Below are 24,663 nucleotides of genomic sequence, written 5' to 3'. Positions count from 1 at the left end.
GGCAGTAGTATTGTAGGCAAGTGATCGACTAGTTCTGAAACCGATGGTACAAGGAACACAAAGATTTAGACAGGTTCGGGTCGCAAGATGAATAATACCCTACGTTCTGTGTGGTTGTCTGTATTGCATTAGATAATGTATGATGTTGTGTGTTTTGGAAGGGTCCCTGCCCGCCCTTACATAGTATGGGGGGACATGGTTACATGAAAAGTCCTAATCGAGTACTGATAGAGTCCTACTCCAACCAGGTTGGGTAGTTTCCTTGTACTCTGACTAGTTCTACGTCTAATCGGGTAGTTACAATAGGATAAGACACATGCCATGCGCTATCCCTTATTCTAGAACATTTCATGCTTGTGACCCGTCCCGCTACCCCGGGTCTGACATTGATTACATATTTCTTTGGTTTCTTGTGCTGAGGTTGAGCATTGGCATCATTGCTGGTATGCTGCAATGTAAATTTCCAATAAGATGGTATTTATAATCCATTGAGAAAAGCATCTGTAGCATGCTAAATTAGTTTGAGAAACTATATACTTACTGTAGATATCTTCCAATATTCTTTTTCTTGGATCTTCACTGCCATCCTAATTTCTGAAATTTGATTATACTTATGAGGGCCATATAAATGTAAGCTTGCTTTCTAGATGTATTGTGATGTTCATGATTGAGATGGCGGACAAACACCTGATGCGTAGAAGAGCCAGGTGCTCGTATGTCTTGCAATGTTTATTATTCAGATGTCGGACAGACTCCTGATGGCTAGGATAGCTTGATGCTCGGATATGGTGACATATTTACGATTCAAATGCTGGATAGACATCTATATTAACATGTTAATGATATACTTGCTGCTAGATATGGTGCTTTCGTTTTACCATGCATATACTTTGATTGTCAATTTTATTGTTGATTATTCAAACAGTAAGACGCGCATTACACGCGGAATATTCTAGTCTAAAGAAACGATAGCTCAACTACCATTAGTTGTGGACAGTCGATCAAAATTCAATAGATGAGAATAGCTAGTGACGTATGGTGCAAATTTCATTTGTTAGAGAAGAGACTACCATCTACTAATTGGACCGGGATATTCATTGACCAGTCGCGCAAAAGCAGAGCACGCGACCTCCCTCCTCCATGCTTTCCACTTTGCTTCGTACTCTCATGTAAGCATGTTTTTCTCAGCATTATTCTTTATAAAAATATTTATCTTTTTGTTTTAAATATCGATTGTACCATTGTGTTTTACTTAATGAGATGAGCGAAACTAGATCCCACATACATATATTTTGAAAATATTTTTCACTGGTAGCAAGTTATTATTTGTTATGTACATAACTTGCCAAAAAGACGAAAGTTTTCGTACACACGTGTTGCTACACATTTAAGATAAAAGTTACAACAAAAAATATTTTATTTGTTGTCATAAAAATAAAGTTGCCACAATATGCATAATCTCTTATAAACATAATTAAGTTGTCACAAAAACAAGATACCATACACATAAGTAGTAAAAATAGAGTAATCTGACAAGTTTATATAAAAGCCAATTGTTCGTAAAAAAATTGCCATATGTGTATAACAAAAAAAATTACCATAAAACAGAATATATGCATATAAAATATAAGTTCACACACATATAAGATAAATGTTGCCACAAATATATATTTATAAGTTGTCACAGAAACAAACTCACCACAAAACATAATTTGTTATAAACATAAGTTGTCTGTCGTATACATAAATTGTTACAAGGACAAGATATCACACACATAAGTAGTAGAAAAAAAATGAGTAAGTTGTCATACAGGTAAGTTTATATACAAATTGTCATAAAATTAAAAGTTGTCACACATGTAAAACAAAAGTTGTCACAAAACAAAATCTATTATACACATGAGTTGTTATACGTATAGAATATAAGTTAGTACAAGCAAAATCTATCATACACTCATGCATATAAGTTGAAACAAAATTTGCTATATACACAAGTTGTCACCGTAGTAAGTCGAATATATACATAAGTTGCTATAGAAAGAGAGCAAGCCATCAATTGTAAATGGGATGAATGCATAAAATATATGCAAATGGGATCTAGTTTTGTAGAATTTATCGTAGCGAATATAGTGCTGCATAATTCAGAGGGGAATTATAACATTTTGAATAGGTGAAATCTGAAATAGAAAAGAACATGGAACGCGGAAACCCAGCAACAGCACAGGCCCTAGCAAGCCGCGCGGGTCGCTCAGTTGGTCACTGACTGGATATCTGACGTGTGTCAGCTTCTTCCTACAAATTGTATATCTCTACTACTAAACCTTGAGCAAGTATCCAGTAAACCTTGAGACGTGTGTCGAGCTCGGCCCCGGGCCTGGCCCAACCGTCCTTCCCTGTTCGTCAACAGCATGCATTCCTTTACTGGGCCACATCGCCGCCATGGCCGCTGCAGTCGTCCACGTCACGTACCCGCACCAACCGAAGCCCCTCCCCTCCACCAACTGGCAACAAAAGTCCAAGGTCCCATTCCATTCCAGCATTCCCCCGTCCACCACACCTCCAAAACTCCTACGGACATCGTCTCGGACGCCGAGCAAACCGATCGAGCTGATCGATCTGCAAGGGATCTGCTCCTCCGTCCCCAACCAGGATCCTTGTACCTTGCTCCCAGGTTCAGGCTCTTCCTTTTTTTGATTTTTCCCCTGCTTCCCTGGAAGCAGCAAAGCAAGCTTCTTTTCGGGGATAAATTAATAATCCTTGCCGCTTCTTTTCGGGGTTTCTCAAGCCTTTTTACATATCTGCATGCTATTTTTGTAGATTTGCTTGTCCAATTTTATAACCGCGTATCATTAATCAAAATATACCTAGTATTCTTTCTACCTGCTGCCGGCCAAGTGCCGGTTTTGACTTGAATTTAGCTGTCGAATTCCAAAAATAGACGAATCAAAATATAGGTCCAAGCAAGCAGGCAGGTTCCACAATGCTAAGAATGCTGTGTCCTATCTATCCTATCCCTGCGAATCGGTCGTCACATCTACCTGACCAGACCAGCAGAAGCAGACCAGCAGAAGGAGCAAATTGACTTGCCCTCCCTCTGGATCGGACAAATGCATTGGTGTGCACTCTAGTTTTCACCGGTCAAATAATGATTCTTCACCACCTAATAAATCATTAGTATCTCCAAAGTACCAGAGATATCAAGCAAAAAATTAATGGCGCATGCGCAATCAAGTATAAGCAGCAAATCACACCCTCCTCTACCGTCATCTCGTTTTTTCCCCCGCTGAAATCAATGCCAAAGTATTCACAGTAGAGCAACTCTGTTCAGGCACCAGAGTGAAGACAGTATTTTTAAGCTTGCATTGTGATGAACAATCGTGCACGTGACGGTTGGGAGGTTCTATCAGATTAGGGTATTAACCTAACCTCCTAGCTGGATGTATTATTAAATTAAATTTCTCATAGCTCAAGCATTTCCTGAAAGCCCTTATTGATATACAGTATAATCTTGATAATCTGCTGACGGGGCACCCCAATATGATACCACCAACTGCATGCAGCACCTCCGGAATGGCGTCCGAGGACACCAGCATCATCGCAAGGTCTGGTCCCGGGTCCACCGTGTCACGGCCCCAAATTTCCCGCCCGGACGGACCGCCCGGCGCTCTGCTTCGGCGTGCGTTGCACGAATCACAGCGCGCCGCACGTCGCCACCGCCGCCGACCATCCTCGTGCCACGCGCCGGCCATCCTCGTTCCACGCACGTCCTTATCCCCGACAAAGCTCCCCGACCTTATCCCTGAGCTGCCGTGTTTCCATTCTCTTCTTCTTCCTTGCGCTTGAGCCGAGCAGAGCCGCCCCCGTCGCCGGCGCCCCGACCAACTCCGGCCGTTGTCCTCCGATTCCGCGCACCCAGGGCCTCCTCGTCTTCCCTTGCACCTACTCCAAGCTTTCCCGAGCTCAGCCCCGCGTTTCCCTGACCGGAATCGATCCCGCACCGGCCGGCCACCATTGGAGCACGTCGAAGCTCTACCCCCGCCGTCGATTCGTCGTCTCTGGTGAGCTACTTCTCGATTCCTTGCACGGGGAGCATCTCCTCCCTTCCCTCGCTCGATTTCTGTAACATCCCGTATTTTTACGGAATGTTATATAGTGCCAAAATGTGAGATTTCAAAAACTTTTTGTGTGCATGTGTAATTAGGTAGAAATAATGTAAGGCTGATCTCCCTTTCCATCTCGGATTCCTAGAAAATTAAAAGCAAAACAAATATAAGGATATAAATGCTAGTGTGCTATATTTGGAGTTGGAGCTTATTTGAATCTACCGTGTTTAAATTTGGTTTGATTTATTTTTGTTTGAATTGTGTGGAACTTAATTTGATATGAACCAATCAAATTAAGTTCAAATACTAACCAGCCTTCTAACTAGTCTTGGGCCAAAACCTGCTAACCGGACCAACCCAGGGATCAAACCCAACCTAACCTAATCAACCCCCCACCAGCCTTTCAGCCCCATCCGCACGCCCTGCACGGCCCACAAAGCCAGCCCGCTCTCCCCTCATGTGCGGCCTGCCTCGCTAGCCTAACCCAGCCTGCTTTTCCCACGAGCAGCACAGCCCACACGGCCCAGTCCGGCCCAGCCTCACCTAGCGCACGCCGCACGTCGCTTTCCCTTTCGCCATGAGCCGCTGACGTGCGGGCCCGCCTCGTCAGCCACTCAAGGCGCTGTGTGCCTTTCCCCTTCGCGACGCCTCGCCCGCCTCTGCTTTTTTGCCGCCGCCGCGCCAAAGCTGCTCCGCCTGCCCACGCCCGCGTCTCCACCTGCTCCCGCGCGACCGCCACCGCTCCGCGACAAGGCACGGAGACCACCCGGCCGTGCACCTTGACCGCCTGCGCTCCTTTTCCCCGCGCTCCGCGCCGTGAACCCCGACGCCGGACCGCCTGATCCCGCCGCGTGTCCCGCCTCCGCGACGCATCCAATCAGCACCCTTGGCATCCGTGCCCAGACCTGCAAACCCTAGCACCAGCTCTATATAACCCCCAATCGTCCTCTCCAAACCCTAGCCGCCTTTCCCTGTCCCCAATCGAGCGCCGCCACCGCCACGATCGTGAAATAGAGGAGGCGCTCCGAGCCAAGGAAGAAGAGGAGAGGAGAGGAAAGGAAGGCGCCGTGGGAAGGAGCAGGACTTCAGCGCCACCGTCGCGCCCAGGAAGGGGCCAAGGAGGAGGACGCCCCTGCTACCGCCAGAGGACGCCACCAGCGAGGAGCTTCACCGCGCCTGCACCCTGAACGACGACAATGACGCACCCGTGCGGCACTGCACGGTGTCAACCCCGCCTGCATCGGCTCGCCACAGCACCGAGCCCTTCCTCCACGAGCCGCCGGTGAGCCATCGTCGCGCTGCCCTTTCTCCGTCTCTGTACTGCTGTCCGGCCGCCGTACGCCGCCGATGAGCCTCCGTAGTAGCCCAGGTGCCCCGTCTCACCTTCTTCTGCAGGAGCCAAGCACCGCCGTCGAAACCCCGAGCTCGCTTCGCCCCCGCTCCTTTGGACCACGCCGGGGCATGGTGCTCCGCCGCACCGTGGGCATGCCTCGACGTGCACGGGCGCTGCACAAGACACAAGGCCGTGTCTTGAACCTTTCCTGCATTGAACCCAAACCTCACAGTGGCCGTGGCCGTGCACACCACGATGCCTCTACCCTGACCAGCCTGGCCTTGCCCGAAGCCACCACCTTGCCGTGCACCAGGCCCTGCCACGCTGCGGTCTCGGCAAGCCAAGCGCCCGCGCGCGTGTCGCCGCTCGCCGTCTTGTAACCTCCGCCGCTCGCCGTCGAGGCTGAAAGGCCGCAGCCTAGCCTCGCCTCCGTGAGCCTGTACCCGGCCTTGCCTCGCCGCCACCTCGCCAAGCCCTCGCCGCGCGCGGACACCGCGGCCAACACTGCGACGTCGCGTGCGCGACGCACCCCAGCCTCCCTCAGCCGGCCTCGAACACACACACGGCCACACAGCCCTGCAGCCGCACCGGATCTGGTCCTGCCACACTGGATCCGCCGCCTCACTGACGGGCGGGCTCCGCCTGTCAGTGGAAGGCGCTGAACCGCCCCGCGGGCCCAGTCTGTAAGAGAGAGAGAGAGAGTGAGAAGGAGCCGTTTGGGCCGTCGGCCTTGCTTTCGGCCCGACGAGCCGAGCCGTGTCTGAGCCGGCCTGCGAGCTGTTTACTCGAGCCAGCCCGTTCCTAACCTGAGCCGATCCCTTTTCCTTTCAGCCCAATAACCATGGTTCCCTTTTTCTTTTTCTCTTTCTTTTAACCCTTTTAACCCTTGGGTCCCACACGTCAGCCTCTTGCGTGAGACTGACAGGTGGGGCCACTGACTCGTGGACCCACTGACTTGGACGTTGACCGTTGACTGTGTGTTTTTCTTTTTCCAAAAATCAGTTAATAATTTCAGAAATAGATTTAGGCTTAAAAAATTGATAATAAATTAACCGGAGTTTCAAAAATTATGAAACCAGTTTCATAATTTTTCTAAAATCATGATATACCCGTTAGAGTAGGTTTTGGTGTGATTTGGATCTTATTTGGATACTTTTGTGCACTTTTGCACTTTGGCCCCCTTAGTAATTCATAATTACGAATAGGCCCTTAGTGAGGAGGAGCTGATCGACGCCCCGGACGCGCAGAGGACCCAGAAGGACGTACCAGACTACGAGATGACTCCGAAGACCTAGGACGACTACGAGAAGTCTCAGGTTCACGCCCATCTATGATTTGATTACCTATTAGGCATTGCTTGCTAGAACTGCTATCGCTTTATTACTGTTATGAGATGAACCTGCATAGCCAACTGTGTGCCCTTATTCTTTGAACTCCTAATATAAACCATGTTTTAATGGTTGATATGCTTGCATGTGTATGTGTGGGATTTCCTCGTGATATGATAGTCTTGGCGTGAGTGGAGATCCACCATATCAGGAGTTGGTGATTAGGGCTTTTAGCAGGGGGCGAGCAAGTTGACTTTGCTGGGGGTGTGTGTTGGGCACACCCTGCGAGCACCTGTTGCGGGTGCATGTTTGTGTCGTTGGACACGATTAGACTCTGGAGGTGTTTTGGGGGCCTTACCTGTAATGGGTGCCATTCGCGGACCGCTGTGGCGGATACACATGAGGACGGAGATGCTCGCCCCGGCATATAAGGAACCGGTTGGTGTAACTATGATTAGTGGGACTTTGTGAGCGTGCACACCACTTATCCACTATGCGGGTGGATCCGGTCCGAGGCTAGTAAGCGTGGTGCCAAGCCTGTAGGCGGATGTAGTATCGGTGCAGGGGGAGCAGGTGTGGACCTGACGTTCCCCGATTCGCGGGAGCCCCGGGGCGACCTCTTGCGAGAGAACGCGCCCAAACCCGGGAAAGCAAGATGGCGTCATGGCTGCTAGTTCTTGTTCTCAGTAGACCGGTGTCTCGATGTCAGTCGGCTGGCCTCCGGTTGGCAGCGATTCTAGTGGGTACAGGTGTACAACCCCTGCAGGGTGAAAACTATACGTATAGCCGCGTACTCGGTCATGTACATTCCTACTCTTCTGTTACTTCTATTAGTTAGTGTGACTTGATACTTTTCTACCTCCCTCTAGCCTACTTTCCTGCTTGGATAGCAGCTGAGGTGCGAGGAGAGGGAGTTCTCGCACCGACTTGGTTATCAGGGACTTAGGGTGAGTCTCGGAGGTGTGAGTTGACCGGGAGTCCGGGATGCCGGAATGGAGTCCAGGATGCCGGAATGGCCCGCGTCAGGTGACTTGGCAGATGCTATACTTTGTTGATGCTACGCATAGGAAACCCTAGTCTTATCCGTTGATTATTTCTTATACCATAATGCATCCACTTAAAGCTTGCATACGGATGGTGACATGAACATATCCCGTCCTTGGGGATAGTTTGGTAGATGCAGGATCCGACTCGAAGATCGACGATGACTTTGAAGGAAGGACTAAGGACGACTCGTGCTTCGCTCAAGTTTGCCTGTGGATGAAAGAAGATGTCAAGATGAAGGATGCCCCAGAAGTCTAGCTACCGCTTCCGTTTTCTGGTTGTTCCCTTTTAGCCCAATGGGCATGTACCAGATGATTTCGTACCACAATCCGTTGGATTATGTAATAATTAAACCTTTGTTGTGTTTTATCGTGAAGTATGACTGTGATATGTAATTGAAATGAGTTCTGTATGTGATAGCTACTGATCCAGGGACTATCACGACGATACAGGGAGTCGGGTTGTCCGTTCGACAACCCGGTTCGTTTCAGTGATTTCCCTCCTCATCAGGCCTCCTAGCCCTCCCTGCAGGGCCGTCGGCGCAGCCCTCCGCCCGCCGCCGCCGTTCGTCGTCGCGCCGCCCCGTCGTCGCTCCTCTCCGCCCGTGCCATTGTCGGTGAGCTTTGCCGTCGCTTGGAACACGCCTTGCGCGCGTCCCTGGCCCCTCTCCGGCCCTGCTTCGCCGCGCCGCCGTCCGCCGCCGCCGCCGCGTCGCGCGCGTCGTGTCGTGCGCGCCGTGGGCGCCCACGCGTGTTCTGGGCGCTCCCTTCCCTCCCTTGTGCGCGTGCGTGTGATTCTAGTGCTCCTCTCCTTGGGCGTCAACGCTGAAGCACGGCAGCTCTGTGCATGCGTCGTGGGTCTGTTCGTGGACATGAAGAAGATGAACAGTGGTAGAAGCTAATAACAATCCTTGTTGTATTTGTGTGTGTTTGAGTTTGCAAAAATCATAGAAAAATATATATAGATCCAAAAATAGTGAAACTTGTTTTGTTAGTTTCAACTTGCTTAGATGTACTCATGAAAAATATAGTTTTGCATGTTACTTTGCTGTAGATTTATCTATAGTTTTATCTTTCAAAAGTGAGTTTAATGCCTAGTTATTTGAATACTGCTCTAAAAATGTCAAACAAATTTTGCTATATTCCTTGTGAAGTGAAGTTTCTAGTGGTGCAACTTGCTCATATGTTTCTCTGCTGTTTGTTAAGGTTTTAGCGTGTTTTTGTATGCTCTTTTGGAAAATAGTTTAATGTAGAACTTTTTGCTGGAAAGTGATAAAAGGGTGAAACCAATTTTGTTAGCTTTGTATTCATGCCTAGTTTCTATGATAATTTTATTGGATTTGTTTGGTTAAGTTTGCATGTCTTTTCTGATTTATCTTGTTTAGAAGAGCTATAACTTAATATATTTATGATTAATTATAGGAAAATGGTTTTTCTGTAAAACCAATTTTCATGGGTTCTTTGTATTGTCCTCTGCTTTCTCAATTTAATTTGTGATTTATGATTGATGTGTAAGTTTATTTCTTAATTCTTGCTCTAGCTTTCTCGTTCGCGTTTACAATAGTGATCGTTTGTCGTCGCGTGTGTTATGTTTGTGCATCATCGCATGCATTGCATCCATGTGCTTTTGCATAGTGTTGCATTCATATTTCAATCATAGTATGCCATTTTCATGTCACCGTATCATACTAATGCATACGCATCACTTCATGCATTACAGTGACTGAACCGTCGGAGGTCGAACCCGTGGAGCCCGCCGAATCCGTTGAGCCCGAACCCGGAGTCCCGTTCGCGGTCGAGCCCGAAGTTAACCAAGGCAAGTAGCTAAGCATGAATCTTTGGTCCTATTTAACCTGATTTAATTAGTTATCTCACCGGGTAATGTTGGGTTATATATAGTATGTATGTATTGCATTCTTGCACCTGCTTTCATGCATTATCCTTCCTTGAATTGTTATCCATGTCCTTGTCACTTGTTAGTCAGTTAATTACTTAACTTGACTAGATGCTTAGCCCTGCTTAGAATATTTATATTGCTCGCTAGACAGGAAAAGTTTGGAGGATCACATTTACCGGTTACCCTTGATCACACTGGTTCGATTTGTTTTATGCTAGAGGCCTTGGTATATTAATCTCCCTACCTTTGAATAGCTCATTCTCATGTATATTCATAGATTCATAGCCTGTATTTCCTCTCATGCATGTTGTTTCATGGTGATTGTAGAAGCAAGAATAATCTAAGACCTTACTTGAAAAGAAGCACCCGAAGGGCGCAAAGGCCGAAAGGCTATTTTTCCAGGTCAGATGCCATCACCATTTCAACCCACCAATTCGCGCATATCATTTTTTTGTGCTATTAGATCATTGTCTAAACGAATCATACATGATACTGGGTTAACGCGATAGAAGGATAAATTTAAGAAATACTCATGCACAAATGTAAGATATAAACTCAAACACAAAGATTACTGAAGCTTATTTTGCAATTTTGTTTTGAGGTAGCAGCTAATTACAAATTTAATATGCAGGGTAGGAGCAAAAGAGACTCTTTAATAATATAGGTGGCATGGAAGTTGTTTAGTATCTGAGATATTGAAGACTGTGGGGACGAAATTAGCTCCTCTGGTAATCAAAGAGCTCAGCTCTACTGCAGCTGTGGCTAAAGATCTTATGGAACTCCAAAATCAAGTAGAGGAGATCAATCTTTGGCTGCACACAGTAGGTGATCGCGCAATGAGAAATGACCAGTCAGCTAATTGGCTTAAAAGATTAAAAGATGCAGCTTATGATGCTGAAGATTTGGTCCATGAATTCCATATCGAGGCTGAGAAACAAGACTTAAACGTTGGTGGCAAGAAGAATGTTGTGGTCAAATACTTGTGGAAAAAACCAAAATCTGTTGTGTTGGAATACAAGACAGCTCACAAGATCAAGGCAATAAAGAAGAGATTTGAAGCAATTGTGAAGGAAAGAAGTGACTATAGCACAATAGCAAATAGCATGCCTGTAGATCATCCTATTCTACACATAAACAAGACAACTGGGGAGGTTCCACTATGGACTAATGTGGACGTGAGATCAATATTTGGGAGGGACCAAGTGAAAAGTCAGATTATATCTAAGCTGATAGATACTGATGCCCAACAGAGTGTCAAGATAGTTTCAGTCATTGGGTTAGGTGGCTCAGGGAAAACTACACTCGCGAAACTAGTCTTTAATGATGGTAACATTATAAAGGAGTTTTTCGAAGTCATACTGTGGGTTCATGTGTCAAGAGAATTTTGTGTTGAAAAGCTTGTAGAGAAGTTGTTTGAAGCTATTGCTCATGAGAAGCCTGACCACCTTCCATTGCAGCGTGTGAGCACAACAATCTCAGAGAAGTTGGCCGGAAAGAGGTTCCTACTTGTCTTGGATGATGTTTGGACTGAGGACCGTATCCACTGGGAGCAATTCATTGTACATCTGAAGAGTGGAGCAACTGGAAGTAGCATTTTACTCACAACTCGTAGTAGACAAGTTGCCGAAGCAGTGGATTCCACATATACATGTGACCTGCCATTTTTGTCTGAGGTGGACAGCTGGAAAGTGTTCCAGCAAAGTTTGGGAATGTCAATTAAACATTTAGACCCTGAATTCCTACAAGTCGGGACAGAGATTTTGAAAAAAATGTGGTGGTGTGCCGCTTGCTATTAAAGTTCTTGCAGGTGTCCTCCGTGGAATGAAATGGATAAATGAATGGCAATTGATAAGAGAGAGCAATTTGTTAGATGTAGAGCATGGCGAACATAGAGTATCTGCATGCTTGTTGTTGAGCTATTATCATTTGCCACATCATCTGAAGTATTGCTTTACACATTGTTCTATATTTCCAAGAGGCTATGTAATCAACAGGCGTCGTTTGATTTCCCAATGGATAGCCCATGGCTTTGTCAAACCGGCAAATCAAGTTCAACAACCAGAAGATGTTGGACTTGCCTACTTTGATTCTCTTCTGAAAGTAGGTTTCCTTCAAGATGCAGAAGAGTATCAGTCTAGCAGTGGTGAAGTAACGACTTGCAAAATGCACGACCTGGTTCATGATCTCACCAGACAAATTCTACAGGATGAATTTTTGTCTGGGATAGCAGCTACTGATCAAATAAAGAGGTGCAGATATTTATCTTTGATTTCATGCACTGGTGAGGTTGATAGCACACTATTTGACAAGGTTCGTGCTCTCTACATTTCTAGGAGTAACATTGCATTTGACAAGACAACAAACCATCAGTATTGTGTCCGCACTATTATATTGGACTATATACGTGCTGCTTCATTGCCTCTCCTTATATCCAAATTTGAACTCCTGGGGTATCTTGAAATCTACAAGGTTAACTGTGAGGAACTCCCAGAAGCTATCTCCCACTGTTGGAACTTGCAGGCCATTCATGTAATAAGTTGTAAAAGATTTGCAATTGTACCAGAATCTTTAGCCAAGCTTAAGAAGCTGAGAACTCTAGAACTGGTTACATCGAATGTCATGACTTTACCTCAATCTATTGGAGGATGTGATAATCTTCAAACCTTATACATACATGATTGTAGACTGAACGGTATCCCTGATTCTGTTGCAAACATTGGAAAACTAAGGGTAATTAGTATAGTGTTTCCCATTTATCTCCGAAGAGCACTACCTTCTTGGTGCCCTCTCCAACACCTGCCTCAATGCATCACTTTGCTGAGTCATCTGGAATATATAGACCTTAAAAATTGTTGTTTGCTGGAAGAGTTGCCAGTGTTAGATAATTACCCTTGCTCTTGCTTGTCATCATTGTTTGTACAGTAGAGGGAGCTCCTGCTCCTGTTGTGCCATGCCTGGTCCTTGACTTGGGCGGCAGATGGCTGTAGCAAATAGTAGTAGGTGCAGTTGGCAGCATGACTGCAGTAGCTAGTAGTGGTAGGGACTGCAGAACACTATAGCACCTTACCTTGTAAATTCTAATCTTGACCGGTGTGCCTATAAAGAGGAGAGCAGCTGCAGCTCCGAGTCTTAAGCAGCTCCATTTTGTGTGCTCTTCCTGAGTCCTTCTTCTTCCTCTCATCTTCTTCCTCCACCTGCAAGCAAGAGGGTGTTGTGTGTATGTGAGGGAGTGCCAACAAGTGGTATTCAGAGCTTGAGTGTTCGAGTTTGGTGGCCATGGCTTCCCTGGATCGTGAGCATGGGCGCGGGCGTTCTCAGGAGCGTGGCCGTGGGTGCCAGACGACGTACGTCGTGAAGAAGATGGTGCGGGACGTCAGCGGCGCGCAGTACCCCATGCTCACTCGCACGAACTACGCCGAGTGGGTGGTGCTGATGAAGGTGATGCTCAAGGCGAGGCGCCTGTGGGCGGCAGTGACCGTGGGCACCGCTGACGAAGAAGACGACCAGTCGGCCATGGAGGCCATTCTCAAGTCGGTGCCGAACGAGTACATCGTCCCGCTCGACGCCAAGGACTTCGCCAAGGAGGTGTGGGAGAGCCTGGAGACGATGTGGCTCGGCGGCGACCGCGTGCGCAAGGCGAAGGCGCAGCAGCTCCGGCGGGAGTACGAGGCTATCGCATTCCGCGATGGCGAGGCCATCGAGGACTTCGCGCTGCGGCTCACATCTCTGGTGAGCCAGCTAGCGCAGGTCGGCGTCGACATCGGCGAAGAGGAAGCGGTGGCGTAGTATCTCCGTGTCGTGCAGCCGCGATTTGCGTAGATTGCGCTCTCGATCGAGACGCTGCTCAACATGAGCACGCTCTCGATCGAGGAAGTCACCGGGCGGCTCAAGGCGGTATAGGACCGTGCGGAGGCCCCCGCCCGCACGACTGGCGGCGGCCAGCTACTGCTCACGGAGGAGCAGTGGGCAGCCCACCTGCGCACGTGGCAGGCGGCGCTGCAAGCCACGGTGGAAGGCGGAGGGCGCCGGCAAGGACGGCGGAGATCGTGCCGCCGACAAGGATCGTTGCCGCAATTGCAGCAAGATCGGGCACTGGCCCGCGACTGCAAGGAGCCGCGGCGCCAGGAGCGGGCGCACCTCGCCCAGGATGACAAGGAGAGCCTGCGCTGCTCATGGCACAGGTCTGCGCCATTAACACCGAGGCAGAGGACCGCGGCGGGCGCGTCGAGCTCGACGAGCCGCGCTCGCGGGTCAACCTCGGGCGAGCAGAGGAGGAGGCAGAGGAGTAGTGGTACCTCGACACCGGCACGAGCAACCACATGACCGGAAACCGCGCGGCCTTCTCCGAGCTTGACACCGGAGTCGTCGGCACCGTGAAGTTCGGGGACAACTCCGGCGTCGACATCCAGGGGCGCGGCACGGTCGTGTTCCAGTGCAAGAAAGGCGAGCACAAGGCGCTAACGGATGTGTACTACATCCCTAAGCTCCGGAGCAACATCGTCAGCATTGGCCAGCTCGACGAGTGAGGCTGCCAGGTGCTGATCGACGGCGGCGTGCTCCGGATTAGGGACCGTGAGCGGAAGCTGCTCGCCAAGGTCGAGCGTGGCAGGAATCGCCACTACACCTTGGCGCTGCGCATTACGCGCCCGGTGTGCTTGGCGGTAAGGGGCGACGATGCGGCGTGGCGCTGGCACGTGCGCTTCAGCCATTTGAGCTTCGATGCTCTGGCTAGGATGGCGCGGCAAGGCATGGTGCGAGGGCTGCCACTGATCGAGCATGCCGGCGAGCTGTGCGACAGCTACCTTGCCGGGAAGCAGAGGAGGCTGCCGTTCTCCAAGAAGGAGAGCTACCGCACTGGCGACACCCTCGAGCTCGTCCACTGCGACCTCTGCGGGCCAATCACGCCGGCAACGCACGGCGGGCGGCGCTACTTCCTGCTCCTGGTGGACGATTGCAGCCGCTTCATGTGGTTGCACCTCCTGTCGAGCAAGGATGAGGCGCCGGCGGCGATCAAGGAGTTCCAGGCGCAGGTGGAGACGGAGACGGGGAAGAAGCTACGCGTGCTGCGGACGGATCGCGGCGGCGAGTTCACCTCAGTCGAGTTCGGCCTCTACTGCGCAGGATAGGGCATTGAACGCCACCTCACGGCGCCGTACTCGCCGCAGCAGAATGGTGTCGTGGAGAGGAGGAATCAGACGGTGGTCGGCATGGCTAGGAGCATGCTAAAGGCCAAGAAGATGCCGGCGGCGTTCTGGGGCGAGGCGGTGAGCACGACGGTGTTCATCCTGAACCGCGCACCCACCAAGAGCCTGAAGGGCACGGCGCCATTCGAGGCTTGGCATGGGAGGAAGCCGGACTTGTCCTTCCTCAGGACATTCGGCTGCGTCGGGCACGTGAAGAAGACGATGCCCAACCTCGCCAAACTGGAAGACAGGAGCACTCCCATGGTGTTCCTAGGGTACGAGTACGGGAGCAAGGCTTATTGGCTCTACGACCCGGCCAGCAGCAAGGTGGTCGTGTCCCGCGACATCATCTTCGACGAGGCGGCGTGCTGGGACTGGGAGTCCGGCGATGGGGAAGCGACGCTAGGCGAACTAAGCAGCTCTTTCATCGTCGAGTACATGGTGTACTCCGGTGCGGGGGAGCTGACTCACGACGAAGGGGAAGCAACACCCTCGAGCGAGTCGCAGGGGATACCCTCGAGTGCGACACAGGGGGCACCCTCGAGCGAGTTGCAGGGGACACCCTCGAGTGCGACACAGGGTGCACCCTCGAGCGAGTCGCAGGGGACACCCTCGAGTGCGACATAGGGAGCACCCTCGAGCGAGTCGTAGGGGGCACCCTCGAGAGCGGCACAGGTGACACCCTCGAGCGAGGCAGAAGGGACACCCTCGAGCGAGGCGGAAGGGACACCCTCGAGCGAAGCGGAAGGGACGCCCTCGAGCGAAGCCGAAGGGACACCCTCGAGCAAGGCGCAGGGGGCACCCTCGAGCAAGGCGCAAGGGGCACCCTCGACCCGGGGCAGGGGACTCCGGTCTCCGCCGCAACGAGCACCGTTTCGTTGATTCGTTTCATCATGCCTCCGCCAAGCGCCTCCCCGAACATCGACGCCGATTACTCCGGCGAGCCACTCCGATTCCGTCTGGTGGATGACATCGTTGGCATAGGGAGTCCGCCCGGGTAGGCAGCCCATGTGCTGGACGACCTCGAGCTGCATCTAGGCAGCGCAGAGGAGCCGCCAAACTTCGCCGTAGCAGAACAGGAGGCACGCTGGCGGGCGGCGATGCTGGAGGAGATGGTGGCGGTGGAGGAGAACCGCACGTGGGAGCTGGTGGATCCGCCGGCCGGTTGCCGGCCAATTGGGCTCAAGTGGGTGTTCAAGGTAAAGCGGAACGAGCATGGCGAGATGGTGCGGCACAAGGCACGGCTCGTCGCCAAGGGATTCGTGCAGTGCGAGGGCATCGACTTCGAGGAAGTCTTTGCGCCGGTGGCGCGCATGGAGTCCGTGCGCTTGCTGTTGGCGCTGGCGGCGGTGAGGTACTGGAAGGTCCATCACCTGGATGTGAAATCGGCATTCCTCAACGGAGAGCTCGCCGAGGAGGTGTACGTACAGCAGCCATCGGGATTTGTCATCGCCGGCGAGGAGCACAGGGTGCTCCGCCTGTGCAAGGCCCTGTACGGGCTGCGTCAGGCACCGCGCGCGTGGAACATCAAGCTCGACGCCAGCCTCGCATCGCTCGGCTTCCCCAAGTGCGCCACCGAGCACGCCCTCTACACACGACGGTCGAAGGGAGGCCTGGTGATCGTCGGCGTGTACGTCGACGGCCTCATTGTCACCGGAGCTGAGCAACGGGACATCGACGCGTTCAAGGAGAAGATGAAGTCGATGTTCTGCATGTCAGACCTCGTTCTGCTCACCTACTACCTCGACATTGAGGTGGAGCAGACCAGGAATGCCATCACGCTCCGCCAGAGCGACTACGCAAGGAAGCTGCTGGAGCGGAGCGGATTGGGCGAGTGCAGGGCGTGCTAGACGCCCATGGAAGAGAAGGTGAAGCTGTCAAAGGACAGCACTGCCCCCTTGGTGGACGCCACGATCTACCGGAGCATCGTCGGCACACTGCATTACCTCACGCACACGCGGCCGGACATTGGGTTCGCCGTGGGGTACGTAAGCCGGTTCATGGCGGAGCCGCGGGAGGATCACCTCGCCGCGGTCAAGCATCTACTCCGCTATGTGGCAGGGACGCACGACTACAGGATTGTCTACCCAAGGAGGAGCAGAGGAGAGCTGGAGCTGATTGGGTTCAGCGATAGCGACATGGCGGGCGACGTTGATGGACGAAGGAGCACGACTAGTGTGCTCTTCTTCCTTGGAGCGTGCCCGATCTCCTGGCAATCGATGAAACAAATGGTCGTTGCGCTGAGTACTTGCGAGGCAGAGTACATTGCGGCGGCGACGGCATGTTGCCAGTTAGTTTGGCTGGGGCGGCTGCTGGCAGAGCTCACCGGAGAAGAAGCTCGGGCACCCGTCCTGATGGTGGACAACCAGTCCGCCATCGCCTTAGCAAAGAACCCTGTCCACCACGACCGGAGCAAGCACATCGACACCAAGTATCACTTCATCTGTGATTGCGTCGACGGTGGACAGATCAAGCTCGAGTATGTCGAGACAGCTCGACAGCTCGGGGACATCCTCACCAAGCCACTTGGGCACGTTCGACTCGCTGAGTTGAGGACCAAGATTGGAGTTGAGGAAATCAAGCAAGAGCAGTGCAATTAGGGGAAGGATTGTTAGATAATTACCCTTGCTCTTGCTTATCATCAATGTTTGTACAGTAGAGGGAGCTCCTGCTCCTGTTGTGCCATGCCTGGTCCTTGACTTGGGCGGCAGATGGCTGTAGCAAATAGTAGTAGGTGCAGTTGGCAGCATGGCTGCAGTAGCTAGTAGTGGTAGGGACTGCAGAACACTATAGCACCTTACCTTGTAAATTCTCATCTTGACCGGTGTGCCTATAAAGAGGAGAGCAGCTGCAACTCAGAGTCTTAAGCAGCTCCATTTCGTGTGCTCTTCCTGAGTCCTTATTCTTCCTCTCATCTTCTTCCTCCACCTGCAAGCAAGTGGGTGTTGTGTGTGTGAGGGAGTGCCAACAGCCAGAAGGTATAGGGAACTTAAAAATGCTCCAAGTTTTGTACAGGGATGCCAAAAATTGTGTGGCCTGCCAGTAGGTTGTGGGGAACTAACTCGTTTACAGAAGTTAGGATTGTTTGTTGTGGGAGATAAAACTGAGCATGCAAGGATCTCAGAGCTTGGAAATCTTGATAAGCTTAGTGGTAAATTACGAATAAAGAATATTAACTATGTCAAGGATCCAGATGATGCTGAAAAGGTTCATTTGAAGAAAAAGAATGGCATACGGAAATTATCATTGGATTGGTATTCAAGGGAGAAGAATGGGGCTTGTTTTGTGATAAGAACAGAAGAAGTGTCGTTATTAGATATGGCAAAGGACCTGGATTTGCTCAACTATCTTGAACCACCGTCAGATATTGAGAAGCTGAGAATTAGTGGTTTTCGGGGTTTACAATTGCCACATTGGATGATAAAGCAAAGTAGTTCTAATGATCTGTCTGATATACAGAAGCTAAAGCAAAGCTATCTACCTCAATTCTCCTCTCTGAGTAAACTAGTGTTGGAGAACATACCAAACTTGGTGCACCTGCAGGGGCTTAAAGATTTGCCTGGGATAAAAATTCTTAAGCTGAGAGCAATGCCTAAGCTGGTGGAGTTTCTTACTACTGCAACTGGTTTAGCAAAGGGGGATAATGAAGATGAAGTGCAATATTGTTTCCCTCACCTTTCCACTCTAGTCATAAGTGACTGTCCGAAACTGAAGGTCAAGCCATACTTTCCACTGTCTTTAAGAGAATTAACAATGGAAGGAAACAATGAGCAGTTGTTGTCCTCGGATAGCTTCTTGTGTCCACGTCCTGCTCATTGCGACGTGTCTTTGCCTTTCTCCTGTATTGTGGATGTGAAGCCTCCTCACATCACTCAACTAAAACTTGGAGGATTGATCGGATCACCATCTGGTTGGGAGTTGTTGCAGCACCTCAATGGGCTTCGTGAATTGGAAATCTCCATGTGCAAAGAACTGAGAGAGTTACCTGAGAGCATGAGGAGCCTCACCTGCCTACATGAGCGACCTAAACTGGCGACCAGATGGGGGTGAATGTGAGCCGATCAAAATTTCTTTCGAAATCGATCAGTCGGCCTATATCCTGAAATTCACCACAAACTCTCAAAACCTAGATGAGGTGTGGAGTAGCTATAGAAGAGCTAAACCAACACAAATCACCCCTAGGAACTAGCGAGAGTAAGCACGGAAGCGATCGAGAAAAACTGCAGATCTAGCAGTCAGGGACCGGTCAGACCGCTTGCTCTAGGCGGTCAGACCGGTCGGGCTGGATTTGAAATTCCGGACCGGTCAGACCGGTTGCACCGACCGGTCAGACCAGTTGCTGCGACCGGTCAGACCGCTTCTGCTCAGAACAGAATTCCAGCCCGCGAACTTGAGGTGATTTCAAGATTACTTGTTCAAATCATCACCAAACCGTCTCAAAATTTGCAGGGAGGTTCCTGGGATAGAGACGAACCTCTCCACAAAAAGAATCAACCCAAAACGTAAGGGATCACAAGAATTTCGTGGGGGGAAGAGGTAAAAGAGGGTTTTCCAAAATCTCCAAAAACCTCAATCCGAGGCACTCGTGATTCTCAGGGGTTTAGCTCTAGGCTAGATGGTCGAGATGCAAATCACGGAGTCCCTAAACCCACCAAGAGAAAGCTTTGATACCAAAATCCACCAAAAGAGAGGAAATCAATCCAAGAACAAAAGATGAACGGGAACACAAGAGAGCTGCTCAAAAGAGTCCTCGATTTCATTCAAATCCATCGTGATTTACAGAGAAATTCACCTATACAAGAGCTAGACCTCCACCCATTCATCCACCCTCTCAAATTTGTGGACCTAGCTATAATCTAGACCACTTTGCCATGGAGACCTCGGCCTAACCCTAGAACAGAGAGAGGAGCAAGGAAAAATAGAAAAGACTCGTGGCTTGGAGGCTCACCTGTCCAAGGGGACAGGTGAGAGGTATTTATACCATCTCGGGGCCGACCGGTCCGACCGGTCCCTTCCCAAAAATGTCTTCTACCCTGACTCGAACACTAAAACACCCGTAGGGGCAAAACCGGAAAGGGTACAAGATCTCATCCGACGGCGGAGTTTCTTTCTTCGACTCGAAGCCTTCTCCGCGATGCCGCCACGTCGATGCAGATCTGATTCGCGGTTTTGAGGGGTCCGCGAAACCCGGTGAGGTGGCCGGTTTTGAGAAAACCGCCAAAACTCCACTCGTGGGAAGATTCCCGCCTCCACGCCGTGGACCTGGACGCCGTTCCCGCCTCAGCCTTCTGACGGCCCTAGACGCCGCCCGACGCCCGTCAGCTCCTCGCCCGCAGCGAGGCCCTAGACGCCGTCGACGCCCGTCACCTCCACCAGTCCCGAGACCGACGCTCGTGCCTCCACGACTTGGCGTCTTCAACCGCCGTCCGCCAGCTTGGTTTTGTGGCGCAAACCAAGAAACCCGCCATCCACCGGTGCTTGCGCCCTCGATCCAGGAGTGGACGCCACAGCTGCCGCCCAGCCCGAGCTCCGGTCCTGGCTGCCCTTCACCGCCGTCCATCGCACGGTCCATCGGCCACAGCACCTCCTCGGCAGCTCTCCGTCGACACTTGACGCCCGTATACCTACAACCAAAGACCAAGCACACGATCACACCGCACGGTTGACAATTAACTCATCACAGCCAGGAGTGAGTACTGCTCATTCCTCACTACAAAAACTGGATATTAATTGGTGTGATAGTCTTGTGCTGCCGGAGTGGCTTGGAGAATTGCAATCTCTACAGAGGTTGAGAATAATAGGTCTCCCACTAATGTCCAGCCTCCCTCAATCAATACAAAGCCTCACATCCCTCCAAGACCTCTCTATATATTATTGCCATGCCCTCCACCGGCTGCCTGAGCAACTCGGGGAACTCTGCTCTCTGCATCGCCTTGAATTATGTAACTTGCCTGCTCTGACATCCCTTCCCGAGAGCATGCAGCGCCTCACCTCACTTCAATTTCTCAACTTTTCTGCTTGTCACGCATTGACACAGCTTTCGGAGTCATTTGGTGAACTCCCTGCACTTCAAACATTTTGGATCCAGGGTTGCCCTGGTCTTGCTTCCTTGCCCTGCTGCATAAAACACATTACTGCTCTAGAGGAATTAAGGATATCCAACTGCCCCGAGCTGGTTAAGCGTTGCAAGGAAAGAGTTGGGGAGGATTGGCACCTTGTATCCCATATTCCGTATTTGACGCTAGTCTAAGGCAAGCAAGCATGGCCAGGTAAGATGTTTCACATTTCTCTGCTTCTCTCGTGCACACACTTTCTTTTATGAAAGAACACCCACCCACACATTTTTTTCCTCTGAAAATGTACGCTGTAGTTTCTGGTACAATATATGTCTTAGCATCTTTACTACAATCCCTCTTTTTCTTGTTCTTGTGTTACCAATTCTCCAATATTATATTTTTTTCGCAGAACCTATCCAGTATTATATCGCTTTCCAGTACTGATATAATGCCATTTTGTTGCTGACCATGGCAGATGCACCACTGATAAGGCAAATACTATTAGCTGGGAGGGATTCTAGAAGCTCATCAAGAAGGCAAGACACTCAGAAAGTTACAACGGGAGCAGCTTTCACCAACTGTGCAGAACCAGAGATTGGTGGAATGGTGGACTGCGGCAAGGAAGAGAATTCAGAAAGAAGATCGTCAATGTTTTGACACCTTTGTGTTAGTATTGATCTCCACCCGTTAGCCCAACGGCAAACTGGGCCCTTGACTCGCGTCCTGATCGGGGACGCCCAGCCCAATAGACGGCTGGTGGGCCCCCGTCGCGCAGCGCCATATATAGAGAAGGTAGGGACTACGGCACTGGTTACGAGGTTCGCCGCCGCTACAGTTCCCACCATCCAAACCCTAACCCGATCTAGAGAGGGGGCGCTGCTGCAGCGGTAAGTCCACCGAAGCCACCGTCCTCACCACAGCGAGGATGTCACCGGCCCTGCGCCACGCCGCCAACGCCCGCGACTTCGAACCTATCCGGCTCGTCCACGACTCCGCCGCCGGTGTTCTGGACATCGCCGTCGGGTTCGTCTTCGACCATTGATGGTATGTTCTTCAAGAATCAGTGAGTAACCCGCCGATCTACTACCTAGTCGATCTAAAAGGTCTAACAATGGTATCAAGAGATTACTCCAGTGAGTAGATCGAGATGGGTTGGATTGAACCACGAACCCAAAGAAAATAGAGTCTCGATCTTGGATCGAGAAGAAACAAAGAATCGATTCGATCTCGGATCGGAAAGACTAACCCTAACCCTAGAGAAAAGTGGCGGCGGGGCTTACCTGAGCTCCACCGCCAGCCATAGCCGCGCGGCACAGCATCGCGAGGCAACGGCAAGCCGGCGCTCAACCGGCTCCGCGCGGAAAAGCAAGCTCGGGCCGCCGCTTGTCACAGGGATGCCGGAGGCGCGCTCGTGCGGATCCCAAAGGGCACCACCGAGGTGCCGCTCGACGGCGCCGCGCGCGGCTCCGGCCGCACGCGTGCACCAGCGAGGGGCACCACGGCGGTGCCGCCATCCTCCACAGGTCGCCATGCGCGGCCGAGCCTCTGTGCGCTGTGGACGGAAAGGGGGAGGAGAGAAGGAAAAATCGCCGGCATACGGCGGCGCCATGGCGCCGAGCTGAGCCCAGCGGCGGCGCCGCGGGTCGGGCCTGAGAAGGAGGGAGGTAAGAATGGAATTAGGGTTCTGGGGGAAGAAGCCGACCGGCGGGTTTTTTGTTCCTGCGAGGATGACGAGCGGCCGTCGATCGGCATCGGACGGCCAGCGGCGGTCAGGAGTTAGAGCACCCAGTTGAGCGGGCCGCGCCTAATTGGGCCGTGGGCTGCGCTAGCGCGCGTCTGGCCCGCGTGCGAAGAAAGGGCCTTGGTCCGGATTTTCAGGCGGAGGAGGGCTGGCGGCGCTGGGCGCGTGCGATGCGCTGCAGCTGGGCCGCCAGCCCAGGCGGGTGCTGAGCGGGCCCAGGCGGCCGAGCCACTAGCGGGCCTATTTTGCGCACGGGCCGCATGAACAGTATAGAAATTGAAATAAGTCTGCTATTTTCAAAAGCCTTTCTTTGTTGAATTCTGTACAGTTTTATCTCTATTCAATTTTGAACCAACGAGATAAATTACTTAGAGAATAGATGAGTATAAAGATGCTTCTGAATAAGCGTTTTTGTCAAGTTTCCGCTGCAAAGTAAAAGTTCCAACCTCTATTTAAATTTGAACCAACGGGACAATTTAAATAGAGGAGAAGAAAGATATTGGTTTAAAGTTAATTATGATATTGTTATTTTCTGACCAATGTTGATGATAATAATATTATAATTTCATTGTGATTTTAAGTTCAATGTTAATTCTCTGACATTTCTGCATCAAAGTGATCAATTTTTCAGAGAATAAAGAAAGACAAAGAAAAGCTTATGAAAGAAAGAAAAGTTCTCCGCTGCAATAAAGAAAGATAGGCTCAGACGAGTTTTTTCCTGTGGGAAAAAGAAGCCTTTAAGTTTATGGTTAAGAAAAGCTTCCGCTGTTGTATGTCAAAGAAAAGATGTTTTGGCACAATTTTGCCATTGTAAGTGTTAAGTTGAGCATTAGTTTGCTCTTAAAAGAAAAGAAATTTAAAGTTTATTATGATGTCATTTTCTGACCAAAGTCGATGATGGCAATATTATAATTTTTTATTCTAGTCATGTATTCTATTTCTGCCTAACGGTGATATAGAATTGGAAGTAAAGGAAAGTTGTATATTTTAATTTTGACCAACGTTAAATTAAGACATACAATTCTTCCCAAGTAGAGAGAAATTAACAGACAAAAGTTGATTCCGATCAACGCCACAGATAAAGTTTTGAAGTAACTCAGCTGTATAGTTGAGATTAAGAAAGAAAAGTGCTTGTTCCATTCTGACTTTAGTTGATATGGAAAAGAGATGCAACTGTTTTCGAGAAGTTTTTGGTTTCTCTAACTAAAGTTTTTACGGTTGTTAGATTTTCTGATTAAATTGGAACCAACGGGATGATTTAATAAAAAAAAGCAACATGAAGAACTTATGAGTTCTTGAAAGTGCAACAAATGAAGATCTCTGAGGAGCTCTTGAAAAGAAACGTGAAAATCATACTCCCATTGTTTTGCATGACTTGATCATGCGAATAAACAAGTAATGAAAGGCTCCTCGTTCACAAGTGTTAAAAATAGTTTTGAAATTATGGCAGCAAAGTTTGTGCCATATTTCGGGGGGGGGGGAAGATTAGAAAGACAAGAAAGATTAAAATTTAAATCCCCCTCAAGGATGAATACGATGCATTTTAAAGCAAGAGTGATCTATTAAAGAAGAATTTGACCATAAAGGGAGTACAACGGTCATACCATTAATACCCCTACCATAGTAATAAGAAGAGATTTCTGAAGGTTTTCAGGTTCAACAGAAAGAAAAGATAGTTGAGCCTCAAAGCAACCGAAAAGAAAAGATGGTGCTTAAAACACCCTATGAGGCTTGGAAAGACCAAACCCAAACAAAAGCTAGAAGATATTTCATCTTTATAATAGATGGGATAATCTGGGGGAGCAAAGTATGTCGAGAACTAAGGCTTGAAGAGAAGTGGAACCGTACGTTCACTCCAATGTTTCAAGCATTATAATATGATAGAAGTTGAGGTGACAATTGTCTTTTATCATTAAAGAGCGGCAATAGCCCCAGACAGAAAGCAATATGTCTAGTCATCTATTGTTAAAGGATAAGAA

At 50.0% G+C, this 24,663-nt stretch overlaps 3 protein-coding genes and 1 long non-coding RNA gene across 5 annotated transcripts; all 4 read left to right on the top strand.

Moving 5' to 3' along the window:
• Nucleotides 1-2,526: 2,526 nt before the first annotated feature.
• On the top strand, nucleotides 2,527-8,175 carry LOC120666757. Its single transcript, XR_005671854.1, has 3 exons — nucleotides 2,527-2,671; nucleotides 6,642-6,752; nucleotides 7,934-8,175. It is a non-coding gene; the product is annotated as an uncharacterized LOC120666757 (long non-coding RNA).
• A 1,460-nt stretch (nucleotides 8,176-9,635) lies between these two features.
• On the top strand, nucleotides 9,636-13,239 carry LOC120666756 (disease resistance protein RGA2-like). Of its 2 annotated transcripts, none has more exons than XM_039946676.1 (2): nucleotides 9,636-10,106; nucleotides 10,336-13,239. In XM_039946676.1, the coding sequence occupies exon 2, from the start codon at nucleotides 11,526-11,528 to the stop codon at nucleotides 12,627-12,629; it is 1,104 nt and encodes a 367-aa protein (XP_039802610.1). In that variant the 5' UTR covers nucleotides 9,636-10,106; nucleotides 10,336-11,525; the 3' UTR covers nucleotides 12,630-13,239. The 2 variants fall into 2 exon arrangements, with proteins under 2 accessions (XP_039802610.1, XP_039802611.1); XM_039946677.1 differs by having other exon boundaries at nucleotides 9,646-10,106; nucleotides 10,336-12,438.
• A 3,504-nt stretch (nucleotides 13,240-16,743) lies between these two features.
• On the top strand, nucleotides 16,744-17,487 carry LOC120668018 (secreted RxLR effector protein 161-like). Its single transcript, XM_039947982.1, has one exon. The coding sequence runs from the start codon at nucleotides 16,744-16,746 to the stop codon at nucleotides 17,485-17,487; it is 744 nt and encodes a 247-aa protein (XP_039803916.1).
• Nucleotides 17,488-17,893: 406 nt separating this feature from the next.
• Nucleotides 17,894-21,783, top strand: LOC120666755 (putative disease resistance protein RGA1). Its single transcript, XM_039946675.1, has 3 exons — nucleotides 17,894-18,902; nucleotides 20,602-21,156; nucleotides 21,419-21,783. The coding sequence occupies exons 1-2, from the start codon at nucleotides 18,206-18,208 to the stop codon at nucleotides 21,135-21,137; spliced, it is 1,233 nt and encodes a 410-aa protein (XP_039802609.1). The 5' UTR covers nucleotides 17,894-18,205; the 3' UTR covers nucleotides 21,138-21,156; nucleotides 21,419-21,783.
• Nucleotides 21,784-24,663: the final 2,880 nt, after the last annotated feature.

This window comes from Panicum virgatum, chromosome 3N, assembly GCF_016808335.1.
Source record: "Panicum virgatum strain AP13 chromosome 3N, P.virgatum_v5, whole genome shotgun sequence".
NCBI lineage: Eukaryota > Viridiplantae > Streptophyta > Magnoliopsida > Poales > Poaceae > Panicum > Panicum virgatum.
Note: the sequence above shows the minus strand (reverse complement) of the source record. Positions and strands in the feature narration are given on the sequence as shown.